General features: G+C 47.7%; 1 protein-coding gene across 1 annotated transcript in view; it reads left to right on the top strand.

The window, feature by feature from the left end:
* The window catches only part of STK17B (serine/threonine kinase 17b), a 50,259-nt gene extending 31,843 nt beyond the window's left edge, over positions 1-18,416 (top strand). The window contains exons 4-8 of the mRNA XM_015406135.1: positions 2,152-2,296; positions 4,587-4,713; positions 5,603-5,651; positions 12,607-12,786; positions 14,733-18,416. Coding sequence (XP_015261621.1) covers positions 2,152-2,296; positions 4,587-4,713; positions 5,603-5,651; positions 12,607-12,786; positions 14,733-15,012 — 781 coding nt within the window. The 3' untranslated portion in view covers positions 15,013-18,416. The remainder of the gene's footprint in view (positions 1-2,151; positions 2,297-4,586; positions 4,714-5,602; positions 5,652-12,606; positions 12,787-14,732) is intronic.
* The last annotated feature ends 1,075 nt before the right edge of the window (positions 18,417-19,491 follow it).

Raw genomic sequence — 19,491 nt, 5'->3', positions numbered from 1 at the left:
TTGGGAAAACAAACTGCAGAAACAGTTGTTATCTCTGTGTGTAAACACTCGGGTATGTGTGTGGGAATCCTTGGATGCGATGGAAGAAATCAAACATTGCAGCCATAAATTGTATCAGTGCCATGTCTGTGGTTGTGGCACAGTCTTCGTTTTGTTTCCAAAAGTATGTGTTAAATATAACAAGTATGTCTGCTCCAGGGAAGGTATGTGACCAGAGAGCCAAGATCAAAATGTGTTCCAGAAAATACAGGGGCTGCGTTTTTATCGTTTCCTGAAAGGTTGCGATAGATGAGTAGTCCGTAGCAGTTGAAAGGCCTCGTTTTAAGGTGCGTAGGTGACAGATGGTTCAGGGCAGAACGCCTCGAATCACATGCCGAGAACTAGACGCGCCGTTTCTAGAAAGCTTTGCCTCCTGCGGGGTATCTCAGCGTTGCACAGAATGAACTGCTGGCTGGAACATTGCTTATTATCATAGTTTCGAAGATTGTGGTTACTTCAGGAATAAAATATCCATTTCCTTTACGGCATCGGTTACATGCTGTGCTGAGGTGTCACTTTCCATTAAACATTATTTCTTTGTTTTCTGGGATCTGTTGGAGTTCTGGAAATACTACTTTTCACAGAAAAGGCTACTCGACACAGAGTGTGACTAAAATGTGGACTTGGCTGCCAGAGGCTGTTGTGAGGGCCGATGGAATAAACAGCTTTAAAAAGGGGATTGCATAGATTCATGGAGGATAAGTCTATCAGTGCCTACTAGCAGGGGTCATTTCATAGAAAAAGAGATGCAGGAGCTCATTAGGATAACTCATTAACATAGCTTATTTGCATATGCCACACCCCCTGACATCACCAGAAGTGTGTCAGAAGGCAACACCCACCGCTCAGGCTCCACTGGACTGTTTTGGATTGCTAGCTATTGGGGGGGGGGGGCACGAACGAATCTGCCCTCGCAGAGGGAGACCTTGTACCTGAAGGTGGTGGTGAGCTCTGCAACTTACCTGGTTGCTTCTTGCTCCTTGTGGCCCGAATGAGGGCTGCTGGGAGCAGGGGGCGGGGCTTGCTGCATGTGCCCACCCCCTGGGCTCCTTACTGCTGGAGCTCCGCTCCTGTGCACTCCCGCAGGAAATGACCCCTACCTACTAGCCATGGTGACTGAGGGGAACCTCCACGTTTAGAGTCACTAAGCCCTTGGATCCCAGAGCCAGGACGCCACATTAGGGGAAGGCCTCGGCCTCTATGCCCTGTTGTTATTGCAGAAAATACGATATGGCTCGTGATAGATGGATCTCAGTGTAGATTCAAAAATGGAGCCCTGCTTCTAATCAGGAACTAGTAGCTAATCTCGTAGTTGATACTGATCCAAATGTGGCGTTAGCAGTGGCAAAGTTTCTATCTGTAACCATGGGTGGTATTAAATAAATTGACTCTTTTAGGCAGTTAATATGTATTTGGTAACCAAATTGCTTAACTTTGTGAAATTGTAACTGTAATCGTAATGTACTGTATGTATATATGTTGTATTTTGTATTATACCCTGTCTATTTGCTTATGACTTATGGGTCTATGAGCAATAAAAATGAATGGTATGTTGTATGCTCTGTTGTTGGCCCTCCAGAGGAACTGTACCTTTGGTCTGATCCAGCAGGGCTCTTCTTGTGGAAAGACTCCCTTACCGATCGCCCCAATGCAAAGTTTGCATATGGTTTTACATGTGTCACATCTTTCACATCACTTTTTAAAAACAAACTTGTGCTTTTTCCCATGGAGGGATAACCCCCCCCCCCCTTTTAAAACTTCTCCCTCCATCTCTTCCATCATTCATCAAAGGTAATGATGTGTCACTCACAGGCAACATAACTGTTTATTTCCCAGGTCGGTAACTGTGTTGGTCTGAAGCAACAGAACAAAGTTTGAGTCCAGTGGCACCTTTAAGTCCAGCGAAGTTTAATTCTGGGTATAAACTTTTGTTTGCATGCACGCTTTATCATGCATGCGCATGAGAGCTGATACCCAGAATCAAACTTTGTTGGTCTTAAAGGTGCCACTGGACTCAAACTTTGTTCTGTTTACTTCCCAGTTAGCATTAACCTCTGAACTTAGGCCTTACAATTTTGAAAATTAATATGTGTAAAATCTTTACTGTTGCAGTGCGGCTGGAGGAGAAATTTTTAACTTATGCCTCCCTGACCTAGAAGAAACCATAGATGAAACGGATATTATTAGGCTTATACGACAAATTCTCGAAGGTGTGTGTCACCTGCACCAGAACAATATTGTGCATCTTGATTTAAAGGTAATATTGTGTGTGAGTGTGTGAATGTTGTCTGAACTTGTGTGTGAATGATGTCTGAACTTGTATCAGTGCTCTCTCTTTTTTTTTAAAGGAAGGGTTTGGCATAATGGATGGAAAGTCCAGGGTCAGGTGAAATATGATTTATTATTCTCTTGGTATAGATAAAACTAGTTAATTATAGCAAATCTAAAGGCCAATTGATATCAGTTATAAAAATACAACATAGATATAGTCAAATATACAAAAATATGTTTATTTATTACAAATGGAATAATGACAGATAGAGGCCCAAACAGTAGCCTCAGATCAGGATGAAATCCTGCAGCAGGATCAAGCATAAACCATATGTGGCCATGACCATATGCGTTTTGGCCAATTTGGCCTTCCTCAGCGGTCAGACATATTTATTGCACATTGGCTCCAGCTAATACAATAAATACTAAAATTAGGAACAATTGAAGATTGTTTTATAATAAATCTCTGTGACTTCAAGACACAATAAATCTCTATGACTCACATTCTCCCATTTGCTATTGGCTCCACACAGTATTAAGAATGTATTTTTCTTGGACCAAGTGAGCAAGACGCATAATTGAAGTATCGTTCAAGGTATGAGTACATGACCAGGGCAGAAGGTATTTTAAATTGTGTGTCATATCTCTGCCTTGAGTGACAGTGCCTTATTTAAAAAACAATCTTCAGTTGGTCCTAATTTTAGTATTTATTGTACTAGTTGGAGACATTGTGCAATAAATAAGTCTGACCACTGACGAAGGCCAAATTGGCCAGAACGCATATGGTCTTGGTCACATATGGTTTATGCTTGATACTATCGTATGATTTCATCCTGATTTGAGGCTGCTATTTGGGCCTATATCTGTTTTTATCTCTTTTGTAATAAATACGTGTATTTTTGAATATTTGACTATTATGTTGTATGTTTATAACTAATCTCATTTGGGCATTAGCAGCTTACACCCTTCTCCTCTCCTCCATTTTATCCTCACAACAACCCTGTGAAGTAGGTTAAGAGAACATAAGAACATAAGGGAAGCCAATGTTGGATCAGGCCAAAGGCCCATCCAGTCCAACACTCTGAGTCACACAGTGGCCAAAAATACCAGGTGCCATCAGGAGGTCCACCCAGCGGGCCCAGGACACTAGGAGCCCCCCCCTGCTGTTGCCCCTCTCCAAGCACCTGCGTTTTAGGCTGAGTGTGCATGCCGGAGGTCTGGGGCTACCCAGTGAGCTTCCACGGCAGAGTGGATTCGAACCTGGCTCTCCCAGATCCTAGTTTGACACTCTAACCGCTATAACGCACTGCCTCTCTATACCACATACAACGAAAGAGCCATGGTGTCTCACTACACCACCTACTACGAAAGATTATGGCTTGAATTGTGGTCCCGCTTCCACTCTCCCAGGGCTAGTACAGAAAGTTAAGTCTAGCATATGTCCTTTTTCTTCAGATGGCCCCATCACAGTTTCCCTGGCCAAGGAGACCATGAAATGAACTGGCCTAAACAAGGAATTCTTGGTACAAATGTTGACGTCATGGATGGCTGAATTACGCGCGGCTCTTTAGAATATATGTTGGTACATTACTAGTTATTTACAAGTTGAGGACTCCATAAAGAATCCTCCGGAACAACCAACTGGGACATCTCCCCGTCTGCCCAATCACAGCAAAATAAGTCAAGGCTGAGGCTGGGGCTAGATTAGGATCTTCCTGCTCACCTAGTCCTGGCAGTTCAGAAGTCTCGCAGAAACACCCTCTGGTGCAGCAGGGAATTGTACCTGCTAGACCTGAGCCTGAATGATACAGAATGGGAGTATGTGTTTAAACTTCTCCTTTCCCATGTCATATGGGAAAATTTCACATCTGCAGTTCCTAGTTTAATCCCGTTCCTAGGGTGCCGCAAAAGATGTGTCCATTCACATCTTAAAGAATTCAGGTAGTGTGCATGGGTGTTTGGTTAGGATAAAATTCAGTCGTGTGTTTCTTCCAGTCCTAATTAATTTCTTCAGCGGGGCAGGATTATGATTACTAGATCAGAATTTTTCTAAAAAAATTCTGAGACATCTTGAGATTTACGTGCAGATTACTATATTATTAAAGAACAAGTTCACTGGTCATCTACACTGGTAGTGATAATGCTGTTTGAATTGTGTTATGCTGGTGTAAGTGGCCTACAAATATCTCTGAGGAATAACCGTAGTTTATATCACTTGCAGATATTACCGTACCCTAACCTAGATGACTCTTAACATTTCTGTTTCTTCCTTATAGCCTCAGAACATTTTGTTGAGTAGTATACGTCCACTTGGCGACATAAAAATAGTCGATTTTGGTATTTCTCGGAAGATTGGCAATTGCACTGAACTCTGTGAAATCATTGGAACCCCTGAATATCAAGGTATGCCTCTGTCCCTTTGGATTTTCACACGTGGGCAATTAATTCCTGGCACAGGACTAGTTAGGCTCAAGGGAGAAATCCGTTACCTTGTATAAAAGGCTTGTTACCTGGCATAGCCCAGGATAGGCCAGTCTCGCCAGATCTGGGAAGTTAAGCAGGGTCAGCCCTGGTTAGTATTTACCTGACCTGAATAGCCCGAATCTTGGCTGGTAAGCAGAGCCGGCCCTGGCTCGTAAACAGATGGGAGACCTCCAAGGAAGTCCACTCCAGGGTCGTGACATCACGCAGAGCCGGGCAGTGGCAAACCACGCCTGAACCGGTCTCGCCTTGAAAACCCAACAGGGTTGCCCTACGTCAGCTGTGACCATGAAAGGCAGGGAAGGGAACCTTCCTCCTCATTTCTTTTCCCCCCAGCACTAGTCAGGAGACGGGGATCCCCTCGTTTAGAGATGAATGACTTTAAAGTGCTTACACGCAGGCTGGCTCCCAGAACATAAATTGGAGACCGGTATGTCTGTTATGTTAAACATGCATGACCTGTCCATTGGCCTGCACAAGACAGTTAACAGAGCAGAGCAGAGCAACGGCATCAGAAGTACGCACTATTTATCCCGACAGCATTCATAATGAGAGAACACGGAGGGGGGTGGTCTTTCTCTCTCGCTGTCTCAGTCTGCCGCACACAAAAGCTTGTGCCCAGAATAAAACTTTGTGGGTCTGAAAGGTGCCACCGGCCTCAAACTTTGTTCTGTTGCTTCGGGCCAACACGGCTGCCCCACCTGAACCTGTCAGGTATATATTTAGGCAAGTTTGTTCATCACGCATGTGAGAAAATACTTCTGTACTTAATGGCCCTCTCTCCTCTTCTCTCCTCTCCCCCCCCCCCCAGCACCAGAAATCTTAAGTTATGAACCTATTACTACGGCGACTGATCTATGGTAAGCTAGCTTCTTCTAAAACAAATTGAAAGAACTTAGACTAAAGAGTAACAGTTGTTCACAGAAACGGCTTTTCTGAAAAAGGCCCACCCCCACCCCCCCAGCCCGCATTCACTTGATATCTGTGGCCGGGGAGGGAATACTGCTACCGCGCTGAGCAAGAGAGAAGTAAATTCTCTCAGTTGAGGTAGATACAAAAGTGTGTGTTTGCTCTAGGGCAGGGGTGTCGAACTCATTTGTTATGACGGCTGGATCTGACATAAATGAGACCTTGTTGGGCCGGGCCGTGTGTGTCATAAAATGTAACGCCAGATACCGGAGATATAAACTTTATAAAGGACACTGACACAAAGGGTTTTTTTAACTTAAAATGAAAACATGCTGAAAACATTTGCACTCTTGCAATATTTTGTTTATTTAACCGTGTCTGATAGCTGACACCTCTTGCTCTGAATTATTGCATCAAAATGTCTGTGCTGTTGCAATCTTGAGTATGCTGTTCAGGTGTGTATCTGTAAGTTGCAAACCTACGATGACGCAGCAGAACTAGAAGAAGCAGAAGGCAGCCAGTTCCGCTGTGGGCCTGATAGAAGCCCTCTGGGAGCCTGAGCCGGCCCCTGGGCCACATGTTTGACACCCCTGCTCTAGGGATTAATAGACGATCCAGGGGGACCAAGAATTCCTCTGTCTTTCTCTTGATGGATCAGGGTTTCAGGCAGCGGTCCACTGCCCTTGGGTATTGCCAGGTCAGTTGTGTGCAAAGCAAACGGTATTCAGGTAGCTTCATCCTGAGTTATCTCGGTGTTACTTAGAACTAGATGAAACTTCCAAGCCCGTTTGGGGCCCTGTGTGCAGTATTAGGCAGTGACCGGAAGGGGAAGAAGGCGTAGTGCTTGCAGATCATTGCTTCTGCTGTTACCACAAAGAGTCCTTCGCCTGTGGAAGAGCACTGTTGGATTCAACCCATCATGTCTATCTTGTCTGACTTCGAATGCGCACTCCTTGTGTTGAAGGTTTTATGCTTTTGAGCCAGTTTGTCATAGGCCACTTGGTACAGCAAACTCCTGTGCTTGCTGAGCTCATCTGAGGCTGAAATAGCTGAAATTTAATGTTCTAGATGACCTTAATATGACAAAGCGTAGCCCATACCAATGCATAGCAAGGCGCATTCTGGATCTGACCAGTTCTTCTGGTCTGTTGGGGTTGGAACATCTTTGCCACAGCTGAAACTAAGTTCAGAGGGGAAAAACCACTGCCATTCAACGTTTCTCTTGGTGACAGACTTCAGACAAACAACATTTTATAAATAATGCTTAAAACTCAGCTATTGAGCCTGGATTACTAACAATGTTTTGACATGAGCTGAAGACACTCATTTCACAAGTGTCTTTAAAAAAAAAAAAAACTTGTCTCAGTAATCTTTTATTTCATCACATTCCAACATTTCTCAGAAATGGGATCCCATCTCTGCCATACAAACGAAATATATCTTTACTTCCATTCCAGAACCTCGTTCTTAACCTTTGTGCTTGATTTTCTTATCTAAATAGACTGCTAATCTGTAACTCTTCAGTGTTGGTAGAGACCGAACTCGCTAATGTGGACATCTGGACTTGGCAGGTACAGGTGCCCAGGTCCATGTTAATTGCATGGGCCCGCCCCAGACTTTATACTGGATGAAGAAACCTGCTACCTGAGCGTGCTGTTTATGCGATATCTAGAGCAGCTTTAGAACTTTGGTAGTGTGTTCCAGGGGTTTGTGGGTGCCGTGGTCCCGCTGACACCTCTTCTGGTGCCTGCCAAGTGTTTTTAGAAAGTGGGAGGAGCTAGGTGGGGTGTTTGCCAAGGAGGGCTTCTGATTGGCTGTACAGATTAAAAGGTATCCTGTTCAACAGTGCTTCTGCGGAAATGTTGAAGAGTTACTATTACATAAGAACCTAAGAGAGGCCAATGTTGGATCAGGCCAACGGCCCATCCAGTCTAACTCTCTGTGTCACACCATGGCCAAAAACACCAGGTGCCATCAGGAGGTCCAGCAGTGGGGCCAGGACACCAGAAGCCCTCCCACTGTTGATCCCCCCCAAGCACCAAGAAGACAGAGCATCACTTGCCCTGGAGTCCCTATCTATGCCTTGTGGCTAATAGCCACTGATGGACCTGTGCTCCATATGTTTATCCAATTCCCTCTTGAAGCGGTCCATGCTTGTAGCTGCCCCCACCTCCTGTGGCAGTGAATTCCATGTGTTAATCCCTCTTTGGGTGAAGAAGGACTTCCTTTTATCTGTTGTAACCCGACCGCTCAGCAATTTCATGGAGTGCCCACAAGTTCTTGTATTGTGAGAAAGGGAGAAAAGGACCTCTTTCTCTACCTGCTCTATCCCACGCATCATCTTATAAACCTCGATCGTGTCACCCCTCAGCCGTCGTTTCTCCAAGCTAAAGAGCCCCAAGCGCTTTAACCGTTCTTCATAGGGAAAGTGTTCCAACCCTTTTATCATTCCAGTCGCCCTTTTCTGCACTTTTCCCAGTGCTATCATATCCTTTTTGAGGTGTGGTTATACATTCAGTTATATATAACCTCGCTCCCTGGCATTTTGCAGTTGGCTCTGCTGTGCTCCACTTTGGCAGTGTTCTTACTAGCACTGTGATGGCCACAGGAATAAACAGCTTTAAAAAGGAAATTAGATAGATTCGTGGAGGATACGTTTCTCAGTGGCTACTAGGCATGGTGGCTGAGGGGAACCTCGAAATTCAGAGGCACTAATCCTCTGAATCCCAGAGCCAGGAGGCAACATCAGGGGAAGGCCTCAGCCTCCATGGCCTGTTATTGGCCCTCCAGAGGAACTGGTTGGCCACTGTGTGAGACAGGATGCTGGATTAGATGAACCACTGGTCTGATCCAGCAGGGCTCTTTTTCTGTTCTTAGGAATGCCTTGGCCTCTCTGCCCTGTGGTTGGCCTTCCAGAGGAACTGGCTGGCCACTGGGTGGACTGGATGCTGGACTAGATGGACCCTCACTGGTCTGATCCAGCAGGGCTCCTCTTATGAGAGGCTATTCTGATTGTTCTTAACCACTCATTTCCTATCTGTGCACTGTCTTCCAAACTGGAGACCGCAGCATCAGATCACTACCTGCCATTGTTGGGCTGGGATACGCCACAGGTGTCAGGCACCTTGCTGCTCCCATCCAGAGGGTCTGTCTGCTCCTTCCTGACCCGGTCCTCTTCCGGGAGACTGGCCCCCTTCCTCGGAGAGAGGAGACAGGAGCAGTACCTTCCTCCCAGGGGCTTCACTGTTCCAAAAAAGCATGGAGGCCTCTGTCTCCAAAAGGGTCTCAGGGGTGTCAATGAATACACCAGTGCCAAGACATTCTGTACTAGGGTTGCCAACCCCCCCCGGTTTGCCAGGGGCCCCCATTTTGGGGGGGGGGGGTTTCTACCCGCTGCCGGCCAGATGGCCGGCGGGGAAGCCCCACCCCCAACACCCACAGCCACCCATCTCTCCCTTTAAGTGTGTGGAACCCGTGTTTCCTCCCAAGCCCGATCGCCGCAAGCTTGCAGGGAAATGCCAGCTTTGTGCTCTTAAAAGGGAAACGCGGCTGCTCTTAAAGGGGAAACGCCGGTTCCTGCATTTAAAAGGGAAACGCTGGCTCCTTTAAGTGCAGGGAACTGCCGTTTCTGGAGATCCGGCGCACGGGCGAGTAGGGGGGGTGGCAGACGTCCCCAACGTGACGTCATCACGTCGGGGATGCCCCGCCCCCTCCAGGAACACCCCCAAAGTCCCCCGCTGGGGGTGGAAGATGGACTTGGCAACCCTATTCTGTACGAAGGATCCTCGCCTCAGTCTTGCCCCTCTTGACACAGGAGCTTGGGTCCCCTCTCTCTCAAGGTTGTGTACTTTCACTTTTGATCCCACCAGAGCATTGCAGATTTCTAGAATTTGCTATAGGAGGTGCCTCCTGCCTGTACAAGGTATTTCCCTGCAGCTTGTCTGCCACCCCAGCAGTTTTCACCAGGGGCAGGTCTTCAGAGTTCAAGGATTCCCTTTTCCACTGTCAGTTAATGATTGGCTTACCATAGGATGTTTCCTTCCTTTGTCATGCAGGGACTAGTTCATGTAGCCTGTCCTCACCGGGTATTCAAGCTACACCGTTGCCCTAATAGAACAAGGCAATTGATGGGGTACTTTTGGACTGTCACTGGGGGGGAAATATCTCCTTTCAGATAGGAAGAATGCCCTCATGACCGTGATGTGCTGTTTCCTCACACATCCCTTACAACCAGGAAGACAAACCTCTTGGGTCTCAAATTGGGTTTCATCTTTGTTGTTTGCTTTGCCAAGCTATGAATGAGACAGATGCGGTCTCTTTCAACTTCCCGTGGGCTCCCAGGACAGTTGCAAGCCCCGTCTTGTCCTGGAGATGCCTTCCTCCACCGTTAGTCGAAATGTCTTTCCCCTCCTATCCTCCCCCTTCTCACCAAGGAGATCAGGAGGCTAGTTAGGGACGCCATGGCCTCGTGGAGAGTGGTTCATGAGGCTGTTTAGAGTGGCTTGTTCAGTTTTCTCAGGCTGCTGGGTCTTCCGACTCAGTCCTCCTCTGTAGGGGCCGTGCTGATCTTCTCTGTCTCCTCCAGTTTTAGTATATGTGCTGCCGTTTACTTCGCCTTCCGAGGCTTTGCTTGTACAGTCCAGTGGCCTGTATACGCCTGGTACGTGCAGTTTGACCTCTCCCAGTAATTGCCACTTGTGATTCGTGCCTACCCACCCTTAAAGTGACATAGCTATTTACTTCTTGAGGAGTGCCTGTGAACGTCAAACGTTTGTGTTAACATCAAATCCCCGTCCCTTTGATTCCACGCAGAAACATTTCCTTCACCTGGACGTTCCCTTCCTTCCGACAGTGATGGTTGGGTTCCCCCTTTGACCAGGCTCTGACTTTACGACTTTCTTTCCTTTCCCTGCCTCAGATGTAGAGCAGGCTTTGAGCTCCTCGGGTGCCAGGGGGGCCTTGCCATGTTACATTTTACCTCTCGACAACACGCTGGCTTTTCCCTGAGCCACTCGGACCTGAAGAAGAGATAATGCGTGTCTTCTCACGAAGGTTCGGTCACTGCATCTCACAGACTATCAAATTGGTTATGAGCTTGCTCATCAGCCACTTCCGTGGGCCATTTGAGCTCACTCTGTCTGAGGTATTGCTACGTCAGCAGCCTTTTGGCAGAGGGATCCCTCTTCCTGAGCTCTGCAGAGCCACAACCCAGCAACACATCTTCACGAGGTGGACTCATCCTTCAGCTGAGCAGTGTTCCACTCTTTTCCTGAAGCACCTGTGTCCACCTCCCTGTATGTCAGCTTAGCAGTCTGTGCCTGTTGGTGTGATGCACAGAGCCCCTGAAGAAGTAAAGACCGTTCGGTTCCCTGAAACTGTTGCTCTTCAAGGGGTGATCTGTGCATTCGCATGGCACTCCCTCTTCCCTACGACAGGTGCCTTTGTCTTGCATTGTGGAAGGAATCGAGTGGGAATACTCCTTGGCAGGCCCATAGCCGGGATTTGGGCCAAAAAAAATTTCTGGTGGGGCTGCCGTTGTTTTTATGTCAGCTCCAATCCGCCCCCAAGCCCGACCGCTGACAGCCACCCCTCTCCCTCCCCTCCTGCAAGATTTAAAGGGCTCTTCAGCTGATCAGCGGGGAGTACGTGGCTCACTGATCAGCTGGAGGGCCCTTTAAATCAGGGGTGTCAAACATGCGGCCCGGGAGCCGGATCAGGCCCCCAGAGGGCTTCTGTCAGGACCGCAGTGGAACTGGCTGTCTTCTGCTTCTTCTTCCAGTTCTGCTGCTGCTGTGTCATCATAGGTTTGCAGCTTACAGATACACACCTGAACAGCATACTCAAGATTGCAACACCACAGACATTTTGATGCAGTAATTCAGAGCAAGAGGTGTCAGTGATCAGATATTGTTAAATAAACAAAATATTGCAAGAGTGCTAATGTGTTAAGCATGTTTTTATTTCAAGTTAAAAAAAAACCTTTGTGTCTGTGTCCTTTATAAAGTTTGTATCTACCTGGCATTACCTTTTATGACACACATGGCCCGGCCCAACAAGGTCTCGTTTATGTCAGATCCGGCCCTCATAAGGAATGAGTTCAACACCCCTGCTTTAAATCTTGCACAAGGGAGGGAGAGGGGCGCGCACCATCCCCCACTTCTACTCAAAAGCATTTAAACTTCCTAACTGTAAGAGTGGTTGAGCTGTGGGACAGACTGCCTCAGGAGGTGGCGGATGCTCCTTCGCTGGACGTTTCCAAGCGGAGGCTGGACGACCACCTTTTGGATATGTTGTGGGGCTCTCTTTCGGCTCTGCTCCTGCAGAGTGCAGGGGGTTGGACTAGATGACCTGCAAGGCCCCTTCCAACTCTAACATTCTATGATTCTATGAAAGGATCCCTTCAAATACTTTTGAGAAGAAGCAGGGGGGCCCTGTGCATGGGCCTCCCCTCCAATTATTCTCCAAAAAATCTTCTCAAAAAACCTTGTGGGGCTGCCCCTTTAAGGAAGGGGTCAGAGCCCCCAGTGGCCCCACTGTAGCTATGGGCCAGCTCCTTGGGCATTTGTGGTCAGAAGGTGCACCTCCCGGGGAGGGGACTCTCGCACCTGGCTCCAGAAGTTTCTGAAGTGATGCCAAACATGGTCCCCTGCAAGCACGAATGCACAGGTGACCGCTTGGGAAAAACTGCCGTTGTGGGTAAGCAAGGTGTTTGTGCTTCAGGGAAAGAACATCATGTCAATGATCTCACTGCAGAAAACTCTTGGCGTACATGAAATGGCTTCCTACTAGATCCGTATGAAAACCAGGGTTTTTTAAAAAAAATTCTTTTCACTATTTATTATGGACAAATCTTTTATCTTTAGTATAAGAACGAGCGGGAAGAAACAACATTTTCTCTTGTTTCAGGAATGTAGGCGTAATCGCATACATGCTGCTCACGCATGAATCTCCTTTTGTGGGAGCGGACATTCAAGAAACGTACCTCAATATTTCTCAAGTGAATGTGGATTATTCCGAAGACACTTTTGCCTCGGTCTCGCTGCTGGCCAAAGACTTCATTCAAAAGCTACTTGTTAAAAATCCTGAGTAAGTAGGTGGCTTTTTGGGGAAGGCTTGAATGCCACCCTTGTGTGTTGCCGTGATGTAAATGAGTGGAATAATAAGCAGGGGACTTCAATTGTGTGGGGAAAGCTATTTTTGTTTGCCTTTGGATCACTAGCTGCATTTTGATTTTGTTTGAAATTGCCCCAATTTTCTTGATATTTTGTGAGCGCTGCATCGGATTGAGAACCCATGAAACCAGATTCTGCCAAGTCATAAACAATACTCCCTTTCCCTCAAAGGCATGAAGGCCCTCAAAAATTTGTTGGAGTGAGCGAAACAGCATGCCTGGCCAGTGGGGGGGGGGGGCGCTACATCATTCTAAAGGAGCTGCGGTGGCTCAGGTGGTTAAGACGCTGAACTGCAGGCTGTGGAAGGTCGGTAGTTGAGCAGTTCGAGACCCGAGTGTGCCGTATGCCGGAGTGAGCTCCCGTCCTGCCAACCTAGCAGTTCGAAAGCAAGAAATTGCAAGTAGAGAAATAGGTACCACTTCGGTGGGAAGGTTACAGCGTTCCGTGCACCTTGGTGTTTAGTCATGTTGGCCACATGACCACGGAAGTGTCTTCGGACAGCGCTGGCTCTTCGGCTTTGAAACAGAGATGAGCACTGCCACCCTAGAGTCGGACTCGACTGGCTTTTGAGCAAGGGAACCTTTACCTTTACTTTTTACATCACTCTAAGTGTATATAGGCGTTTTATCTCCTTGAATGGGATGCTTCTCTTGGTCTTAACCTGGGAGCTGCCCTCTGACCCCTCCTCTTTGCTTTGTCCTCTCACTCACTTCACATGGCCTTCCGTGGAGACAAATTGACTCTGCAGGTCTCTCCTGTAGATACTGCGCCCTCATACTTCCCCACACATGACACTACAAGCTGGCCATCTCTGATAGGGAAAGTCCTCTTTGGATTAGGCTTCTTTCTCTTCTTTTTACTTTTTCCTGCTTGTGAACTGGATCTACTTGAATAAATGTAAGTCTTTGCCTTTTGCAATGTACTTCTTAGGAGATTTATTTACGACACTCAGTATCATGCGTCTGTGACTGGGCAAAACTCTGTTATATAAACCAAATATCCCAATAGGGTTATGGGCCCAGCACGCTTCCGCTGTAGAACTCTGCTATACTCACCAAAGATCCCAATGAAATCATGGGGGGGGGGATTTGCCCCTTATACATCCCACCCCAACTTTCTTTGTTTTCCCCCCTGATACTTTACATCCAGATTACATTCTTTTCTTTAGTATATATCTGTAATTTTGCTTGTTGAGAACTGAGATGTCATAAATATCATATTTAGTACGATTTGGTATGCCGTTTGGCCTATGTTATTGTCATGATCTGGGCTGTGCCAGTAGAGACCTACTAGGCCCAAGGAGCCTGGCTAGCAGTAGGTGAGGCTGGGCCTACAACTCCCAGAAGCCCCTGGGAGGATTTGGAGCCAAAATGGACCAATAGGAAGGGAAGAGGCATGGGGTGGGCTCCAAGGAAGAGAAACTGAGGAACATAAGAGATGGGGGGGGGGTCTTAACCAAATCAGGTTGCTGACGGGGGTGCAGTCTCATTTTGAAATCCGTGCGGCTATGCCAGTGTTAAGGGACTGCTGATCCTTGCATTCAGTGTAGGGATGCCAGCCTCCGGGTAGGACCTGGGGGTCCCCCGGAATTACAGCTCATCTCCAGACTACAGAGACCCCCTGGAGAAAGGGGATGCTTTGGAGGGTGGACTCCATGGCAGTGTACCCCACTGAGGTCTCTTGCCCTCCCCGGGCTCCATCCCCAAATCTCCAGGAGTTTCCCAACTTGGGTCTGGCAACCCTGCCTCCCCGCCATCCTCCGGGGGTGGACCTGACAACCCTAGGATCAGTGGCTCCACTGTCACTCCAAAGGCAGCGTTGCGTTTTCAATGTGGGCCTCTTGATTTTTTTGTCTTCAAGGGAGCGGCTCCCGGCAGAGGCCTGTCTGTCTCACTCTTGGTTGCAGCAAGGAAACTTCTTCTCGTACAGCCCCGAAGAGACCCCCAGCTCTCCGACCCACGACCACACGAATAAGTGCATCGAGGAGAGGAACAACAACAGGCTGCCGTGTAGCGCCTCCTGCAGCGGGCGGAAAGACAAAGAAAACATCCCAGAAGACAGCAGCACGGTCTCCAAGCGGTTTCGCTTTGACGATTCTCTGCAGTACCCCCAGGAACTCACAGCGGACTTTGTGTGTTAACCCACGCACTCCTGCCAAGTTGCTCAGGCTGAATTTAGGGTCCCGGTCTCCTCTGGCGCGACGAGGCCGCAGGTTGCGACGCTTGCGTTGTGGCTTGTACCGGAAATGCACTTTCAGTCGCTTGGTTGTGTTCGCCCTTCCATGGGCTGCCATTGCTGGCAGTGGTTTCAGCTCCGGGAAACCGGTGTCTTGGCACCCGGAGCGGCCTGTCTGTGGAGTCCGACAGGTAACGGTATATTTGCACTTCTTACGTTTTGGTCCCCAAAGCGGCTTTTGGTGTGTTTATAAATAAAGTTGGTAATCTGAGAAAAGTATTGTTTCGAATGTTAACCAGCAAAGCCTAGCCAAGGACAGAATCATGACCATGTTTTAAGCCAAAGAGTGTCCTAGCAATGCATATACATATTCTATTGTATCTGAAGCTAAAAAGTTGGCAGAGGGAAAGCTCCGTTGAAAAATGCAGACTTGTGACTCACCGTGCTGTCTTAAGCGGAATTACGTATTTCTGAGCCCATTTAGTGGACTTAGCAGAGTGTAGATCAGTTGGGGATGGCACTGTTGTATAACTGCTGTGTTCTAATGAAGTACTTTGAACCTGTATTTCCACTCACTGGTGCTCGAGGACTTGGGTGGGTTTCTTGAACTGCAGCCAAGTCCTAGGCGCATTTAAACAGTAGGGGGCTCCCTGGGCCTGACTCCCGAGGAAGTGTACTTAGCAGTGCAGACTTACACCATTTTCGCGAGGAAGGTTTGTGGGACCCACCAGTTTGTGGGTCCAAATGCAAATGTAGTGCCTTTGTTGGCCTGAATGTGCCCTTGACTTGACTCTCCCACTTTCTGTCCAACGTTTGTAACATTCACACTCCCCCCCCCAGACAGTACGCTGAAAGGCTCTCCTGGTTTGATAATGCCTTTAACTGTTGTCTTACAAGCTGGTTGGGTACCTATTGTGAGGCTTAAATTCGAGGGCCCTCCTTTTCATCTTCATTCCAACAAGCCTAGCTTCGATGTGTGGGAGGTCTCCAACAGAAGGAAGCAGGGTTGCCGTAGGTAGATGTCTGCTCTCCAGATGGTTAACCATAAATAAGCCACCCATAGTTCATCTTTGTGACTTTTGTGCAGATCCACATGGGACCGTACATGTGCAGGTGAGCCACGAAGATTTCTAGTACGTTCCCAGGTGCGTGGCGTGCTCTCCTCTCCCATCGCGAGCTGGTGTTTCCCCGCCCAAACCAGCACCTGACCGAGTCGGTTCCACCTTATGGTGCTTCGAACGAGAGGAACCTGCAGCTGGTGGTGGAGGTGGCGGCTCCTCTGTTATGTCTTTGTTTAAAGGAAGAGGGCTGTCCATCTGCCTTGCTGACTGAGAAAGTGTGCAGGGTGCTGGTACATCTTCAGAGGTCGTCCTCTTGGGAATGACCCTTGCCAGAGACACTCAACCCGGAGGGGGTGGGGGTGGGGTGTCCACAGATCTGTGTTTGGATTTGACCTCGCTTTTGGCAGAGGCTCTGACGTGGTCCTCGGAACCAAGGCTGATCTGTGCGCCTATCGGGGTGTCGGATCCAACGACAGAATTCGGGCCACTGAAGCCACAGCCCTCTTTTGGGCTATGTCGAGCGCTTTCGGCGCAGAGTCTCGGGAGCTCGGAGGGCTGCCTTTAATCCAGAAGCCCTTCCGTGTCGGGCTTCAGGCATAAGTTGGCGACACGGGCCTTGACACCGTGGCCCTCTCCCAGGCCAGTGAGGCACAGTCCGTGTACATCGGACTGAGCCGTTTTTGTCTCGCATTTGGAATGCTTTTTGAGCAGAGCCGTGGCTGTTATTTTTTCATTGACTGAGAAGGAACAGATTTTCCTGAGGAGAATCAAAAGATGGAAAGGACGAAGGTCAATTCTGCCTCCACGGTGGCAAGGGGAGGACTCTCCTCCTCCGTAGTCACGGTTTGGGCGGGAAACCACCAGCTCGCAGCAGGGGGGGAAGGCAACGCTCTGCGTGTCTTGGAAAGCACGAGCAGTCTTTAGAACCTTCATCCCACTGTGGCTGGCCCGCACGTGCGCGGTCCCATGGGTGCCTGCACAGAACAGTTACAAGTAAGTGCAGTCCGGTTTCCGTTTTTGTCGAGTGAACCCGCTCACCTTACACAAGAGACTACCGTGTTGTGTGTGTGTTCAGCTGCATCTTCAGCACCACTAGAGAGGTGGGTAGACTGATGTAGAAGAGCAGAAAATCAGTGAGTGCCGCGGCAGTAAATCTTATAACGTAGCGAAAGGCCAGTCCTGAAATGCGATGCGGCCGTGCTTGGCAGAGGGTGTGCCCATCTACTCATCAACCCAGTTTTACGAATCAGAGGCGTGGCCACGTTAGTCTGTCGGAGCACAAATAAAAAAGCAGTCTAGTTGGCACCTGGTTTATTCCAGCCCCAGCTTTCGTGGACTAGAGCCGCTTCTTTAGACGCATACAGGGAGTTATCACAGGCATATAAATGTGCGGTCGTAAAATATATATATATAAGCAGCAGGGTGAAAGGGGCCATGGAATGTAATGCTATAAACCGGAAACCTGATCAAAGAAAAGTACAGAGCCCATTCACAATACCAATAGTTGGCTCTTCCTCTAGTTTTCTTGAGCTAGTTAACGCTAATCTCGGGCGTTGCTAAGGTATGAAGTGGTGTTAACTAAGTCCTTGTTTAGTTCTTGGACCGAGATAAGGATTGTGCCAAGCCTTTTGTTGAACTTAAGTCAGCTGTTTCACCTGGGAGTCTCTGGAGAAGCGCGACTTTCAGATCTCACTGTAGGTGTTAACTTCCGTAGTACAAGCTGGGTCAATGACAGCTTCTGGGAAAGTTCTCTGTGCTTTTCTTGATTCCGTTTGCGTTACTGGTCCCTTGAGGACGATATTTACAATATTATTCCTTAACTTCAGGTATGCATAACTTCCTAGTGAAGAACTGCACGCATCTGGCAAAAAGGCTCTGGTCTGTGAAAGCTCGGGCTGGGATAAAACCTTGTTGGTCTTGAAAGGGGCCACAGGACTCCTGCTTATTCTTTATAGAAACCATGATAGGCAAGCAGTGAAGACAGTAGTGCTGATGCAGACATGTTCAGGCCCACATTTCGGAAATTCACTGCAGGGAATCGGTATGGGAGGTCATTTTTTTCCTTCTGTCGGTTAAAATAAGGGAAACGAGGCACATAAATCTTAACATCCTAATTTGATTTTGAAAAGGGTTAGTCCTGTACAGTTTAATAAGATGATCATATTGTATAAAGATGTTAACCTGGGAAAAAAATGTTTAAAATAATGCAATGGCTATATCAGCACTTTATTAAACAGAATACGGTAGAATGCATTTGTGTCCACCAAGGTATTTTTTTTTAAAAAAAAAAATGTTTACATTTCTTATTCCTCGCTACTCTAGTCTTAAAACTTTGGTAGATTTTGAATAAGTTAAAAACTTTGCCTTTTGTCAATACAGCTTTTCAGAGTTTGTGAACAATTGTATATGTATATAAAATTCAGGATATAACTTGAATCTGACAATTCTAAAGTTCAAAATGGTTTGAATATCTGTAATTTTATAAGGTTTTTATTGTTCATGCCATGTTTGTATATAATTTTATTGCAATTATAATTATTACCTTACTTCCCTGGGTTGTATTTAATATTAAATAGAATTAGAAACCGTCTGTATCCCCTTCATAGATCAGTCTCGTCTTTAAGGTCATCAGACTTCCCAGTTGCAGGATCCATTTTGTAGCCCTAAGGTGATAGCATAGGGCTCACTAAGCTACAAACATGTGACAGGAAGAGGCCAGTCACATGACTGGGGGGACTTATGATCTCACCAGTGTCAAGACCAGGGCCCTGGGCAGCAGACTGAAAGAGCTGGGGCGGGTGTGTGTGTGTCAGCAAACACACTCAGAATACTGACATTACCATCTTGTAGAAGATCTCAAGTTCAAATCCCGGGCATCTCCAGTTAAAAGGACCAGGCAGGAGGGGATGGGAAAGACCTCTTGTCTGAGACCCTGGAGAGCTGCTGCCAGTCTGAGTGGGCAATACTGACCTAGATGGAACAAGGGGCTGATTCAGCATAAGGCAGGTTCATGCGTTCATGAGTAGCTACCACTGGCAGTCTCTTCTTCCTCAGACAAGAGCTGCCCGGGCACAGTGTCGACAGTCCTTCCACAGCCGACGTGCAACTCAGAGCTGTGCGCGCACATCTCAGAGACGTTTATGGGACACGAATGGAGCCGCAGCAATAGTTACTTTGGGGTCGGACCCAGCTAGTTTCTCTGCTGGTGAGACTTGGGAGTTGGACTGGGGCTTTGAGAGAGACCCCAGGTTCAGGGCCCCCGCTCCGCCACGGCCTTTACTAGATGGCTTTGGATGGGTCCCTTTCAAGTTAGTTCCTGTCAAGAGTAAAATGAGGGAGGAGATGGCTACGTGTGCTACTGTGAACTGCAGCCTTGGACTCAG

The sequence above is a fragment of the Gekko japonicus genome, unplaced genomic scaffold (genome assembly GCF_001447785.1).
Source record: "Gekko japonicus isolate JY-2015 unplaced genomic scaffold, Gekko_japonicus_V1.1 scaffold1690, whole genome shotgun sequence".
NCBI classification, from domain to species: Eukaryota; Metazoa; Chordata; class Lepidosauria; order Squamata; family Gekkonidae; genus Gekko; species Gekko japonicus.
This window is presented reverse-complemented; position numbering and strand designations above follow the sequence as displayed.